The 4435-nt window shown below is 39.2% G+C and overlaps 1 protein-coding gene across 1 annotated transcript; it reads left to right on the forward strand.

Annotated features, from left to right (window-relative positions):
- Positions 1-287: 287 nt before the first annotated feature.
- Positions 288-3883, forward strand: LOC119884544 (multiple epidermal growth factor-like domains protein 11; the record flags this gene model as incomplete). The annotated part of the gene is made up of 3 exons (XM_038694932.1): positions 288-424; positions 1256-1357; positions 3783-3883. Coding segments are annotated over exons 1-3 (319 nt in total), but the record flags the coding sequence as incomplete, so codon positions are not given.
- Positions 3884-4435: the final 552 nt, after the last annotated feature.

Consider the following 4435-nt stretch of genomic DNA (forward strand, 5'->3'; position numbering starts at 1 on the left):
AGTTTTACTTTCCACCGCTGCCCATGAGTACAATGGAGTCAGGTGAAGTTAGTCATAAAGATGAACTGGTTTGAAGAGCAGAGCCAACAGATCACAAAGGAATGGTTGCCTGTTTTGTCCTTCATCCTTGATGTCAGCGTTATATTTGATTTCACCCTGTGCTGTTCTTCTATTTTGCAGAATTCAGGGTAATAGTAGTCCATATTTCTGTTTTCTGATTCATGCACACAACACCGCAGCCTTTTAAAGATGAAATCTTGTTCGTCACTGTGTCTCTCTGCTTCCCCAAGGACGGAGGGACGAGGACAATGGGTGCCGGTGGGGTTTCTGCCCAAGCCCTGCTGTGGCTCAACCTGTTCAGCTTGATCTCTCTGGTGTCTCCCCTTAACCCGGATGACCCCAACGTCTGCAGCCACTGGGAGAGGTCAGTTTTCCCCCCAATTTCTCCAACACTGAAAGTGAAATAGCAGCGCTCTGAACGCTGCAGTGAAGTAATGGACTGCCTCCACAAATCAAGACTGAGGGTATGCCAATAATCAAAAGCAAAACGGAAAAGGTTTGCTCCTGGGGACATACTGGGGTCGTAAATTCAGAGCAATGGTAATGTGACTGTTTGAGTGGTCCCACCACTCAGTGCTACTACGCTGAGTAAAAGCACAATGTCGTTTCTGGTGAGAGCAACACAGAGTGCAGGTGCTCTGATCGATAGTCTCTCAGTGTAATCAGTAGGAATTGTGGAAATGGATATTACCTCTGATGACTATTACAGTTTTCACTTCTTGCTAAAGGTTAGACTCAATTCAGTAGCCTTTATTCAACACAACATGAAAACACACTGAGAACAAAGTCACCAGTGTCAGGTGTGTATTGTTACGGGGGGGTAAAAAGTAAAGTTATGTCGGGATTCTTGGAAATCCTGAAACTTTTTGTTTTTTGGGAAAGTAAAATAAAGCTTTTAAAGATGAGGGATCAATACTTCACATCCTGATACTGTTTTAAAAGGTGACTTTAATGACTTGGTGACATCATGAGATATTGTTCTACTCCACTATGATGCAATTTTGAGTTTACAGATTTCACCAAAGCCTTGAGAGTTTGAGAGAATTGAAAAAATCTTTGAGTTTCACGTTGGAGCGTGCGGCAGGCTGGTCTGTTAATTTAATAAAGACCGATGTTTTTTCAAGATCAGAAGTTGATTTGTGCAACAGTTTCTAGTTGTACTTTTAATCTGTGGTTGTATTTTCTTTCCCTTTAGCTATGCAGTGACCGTGCAGGAGTCTTACGCTCATCCATTTGACCAGGTCTACTACACGCGCTGCACCGACATCCTCAACTGGTTCAAATGCACCAGACACAGGTATGGACACAGCAACACACTGTGGACAAGTGCAGCAACTAATTACTAATCATTTAATTTCTTGAATGTTTTTATCACTAACTAATTAATACATTTGTCCATAAAATCAATGTCAGTATTTCTCAAAGCCTAAGGTGGACCTTTTAAAAAAGACTCTCTGACTAACAATCCAAAGTTAATTTTACTGTGATGAAAACAGAGTAAAGTTGCTGATCCTCACATTTGAGAAGCTGAAACCAGAGGCCGGCTGGCATTTTGCTTGATAAATGGCTTAAATTGAATGAAGACCAGATTACAGTCCTCCTCTCGTAATATTTAAATCTTGTTCTGAACTCCAAAAAGACAAAATGTATGCATTTCAGGAGAACGCAGAGCTCCAATCCATTCTCTTAATGTAAATCTAATCACCTCCTTTACAAACTTTCAAATTTGACTGAGCTTGTTTCTCTTTTCAAAACAGACAAACCATTTTACAATCCAGTATACTGTCTAAAATATTAATACGCTCATGTGGTTGTCCCTAAATTTAACAGAGTGCCATTCAATTCGACAGCTATTGTGCTCCATACGGAGGGCGCCAGCACACTGTTGTTTTCTTTTAAAGACTAGGGGATCTAAGTTGCAGAGATATTTAACGTCCTTAGTTGAGTTCAAAGTGAACAATGATACCAGATCACAGAATGAATAAACTTTTCCTTCTTCTCCTCATTTGCTTATCCAAATCGAGGGTCTAAGGACAGAGGATGGTGTTTACTGCACAGACTGTTAAAGCCCCTTGAGGCGAGTTAGTGATTCTTTAAATTGACTTGACGTGCGATGACTTCTTTGTGCGACTGAACTGTTATGCAAAATTTATTTGTACAATATATATCTATTTTGTTCTCTTGTAAAAGAGAGCTTGATGTCAAGAATTGATTTAGCACTGGACTGTAAATTTCTGTAAAACAATTAGTGTGATCACATTTGATCACACTTTACGTCAGAGACATCGTCCAGCCAGTTCACAGCTTATATACAGTTTGTCAAACTCCATACATCTTGAACTGTATTTACTCCTGTTGCTGGAGCTCAGAGGCAGTCAGTAGCTAGTGTCTACTACCCAACACTGGCAGTTCAGCTCCGCCTGATGTGGTCATTTTGATGAGCGACCGTTGGCGTATCTGCTTTAATGACCACATTAAGCTTTATAGCCACCAGTTTAGCTCCTCCAGCTAAGAGCTGAGTCATTGATCTTAAGCTGAAATGTCAGACAACATCAGCGTCCTTGAATGAGAGGGAGAAACTCCCTTAAACGTTAAGTGTCGCTCGCCTTTTAGAAGTGAACTTTTTACTGTTATTATGGGTCCTCATTATTAACAGCACTATAACATTGTGAATTGTTGTTCTTAACATTTTAATAAAAGTAGTTGTAATGGAAAGAAGGCCTGAAGAAAAATGTAGAAATATAAAAAAGAAACATTAACTTTCAGTTAAAGTGAAAATGTGAAATGTAATTTCACTTTAATAGTAACCTTACTTAAGGTTTAATTTAACACAACCTTTCATTTTTTATTTATTTAATTTATTTATTTAAAAGGGAGAGTGCATAATAATGAACATATTAGCTTTTCAGCAATGTAAATATGCCAGAATTACCCCAAGGCTATTTTCCATCTGTAGTCCCCGGCAGGTTGTCACAAGGTATAAAGTAACACAGTTAAACATCAAATTAAATATATTATACAACATCATTTTCAACATCATGTATTATAAAGACACCACAATTTTGTGCCATTCTATGAAATTAAGTACAAATGAATTACATTAAAGTGCTATTTAGTGCAGTAAAGTGCTGCATCTTATACGGTGAACAAACCCATACACATGCAATAGTGGTCTTGAGCCATTGTTTGAGACGGTTTTTAAAGCTGGGGTAACTCGGATATTCTGTCCCCTTAACTGACGATACAAACTGTCCAAATGTTGTACGCCTGTACGGCGCCATGCGACCACCTCTCGTGGAGGCCCTGGTTACACTTCTGCCACCACCAGCTGTTTTTAAATTAATGCATTCACTTAGTGGGGGTGGAGCAAGTCCATGTAGGATCTCATGTATAGCGCAGGCAAATATTAACTTTGAAACCTTTTCAAAGCTCAGCAAGTTATGTTTCTGCAGGATAAAGCAGTGATTAAAAAAGTTTGAAAAGTGACTATTGGTTTGAATGTTGTGAAAAGATCATCGAAACGCCAAGGTACTTAAATTCATGTACAAATCTGAGTTCTTCTTCTTTCAGGAATACATTTGAGTGTGTCCTTTCAGTCGGCCGTTTAGAGAATAATGATAGACGAGTGACGGTAGTCTTTCATTTTTCTATTATAATCACAAATTACACTAATTTACGCACTCCTCACTTTATGTGTGTGTGTGTGTGTGTGTCATGTTCAGGATCAGCTACAAGACGGCGTACAGACGAGGCGTGAGGACCATGTACAGGCGACGCTCTCAGTGCTGCCCAGGCTTCTATGAAAGTGGAAACCTGTGTGTTCGTAAGTTGTGTGATGTCTGGATAAAGTCAGCTAAACATACATTTTTATACACATAAACAAGACAATAAAATGATACCGTGCTGCCTGTAAGGTTTAATACTCAACAAGATGAAAGCTGCACATTTCTGGTAATGGTTAACAAAGAATCGTTTTATAGCTCTTTAGAATTTCTGCTTCTTGCATTGCTTGACAGCATGTAGCCGGTGCGACAAGTACAACAGGGGGCAGATTATAGAAAACTATTGAAACCCTAACCCATCACACACATACAGAGAGAGGTCACTAATCATCTGCTCTCTGACTGTGAATACACTCAAACAAGAATAGAGAATTGTGGTGTATCACATAAAATGATGTTTCCAGAGACGCATGATTTTTGCAAGAGTCAGGACCGAAAACTACTGCGAGGAGGAAAAGGTTTTAAATGCAGCTTTACAGAGAGGCCAAGGGAAATGTTAGATTTATTTTTATTGATTATTTGCTCATTTGGGGCCAATGAAACAAGCTAACCTCAACACTGACATATTATCTCCTTATGAATTTGCTACGGCA

This window comes from Micropterus salmoides, unplaced genomic scaffold, assembly GCF_014851395.1.
Source record: "Micropterus salmoides isolate LMB-PRFRI ecotype aquatic unplaced genomic scaffold, ASM1485139v1 Ms_hic_scaffold_3516, whole genome shotgun sequence".
NCBI classification, from domain to species: domain Eukaryota; kingdom Metazoa; phylum Chordata; class Actinopteri; order Centrarchiformes; family Centrarchidae; genus Micropterus; species Micropterus salmoides.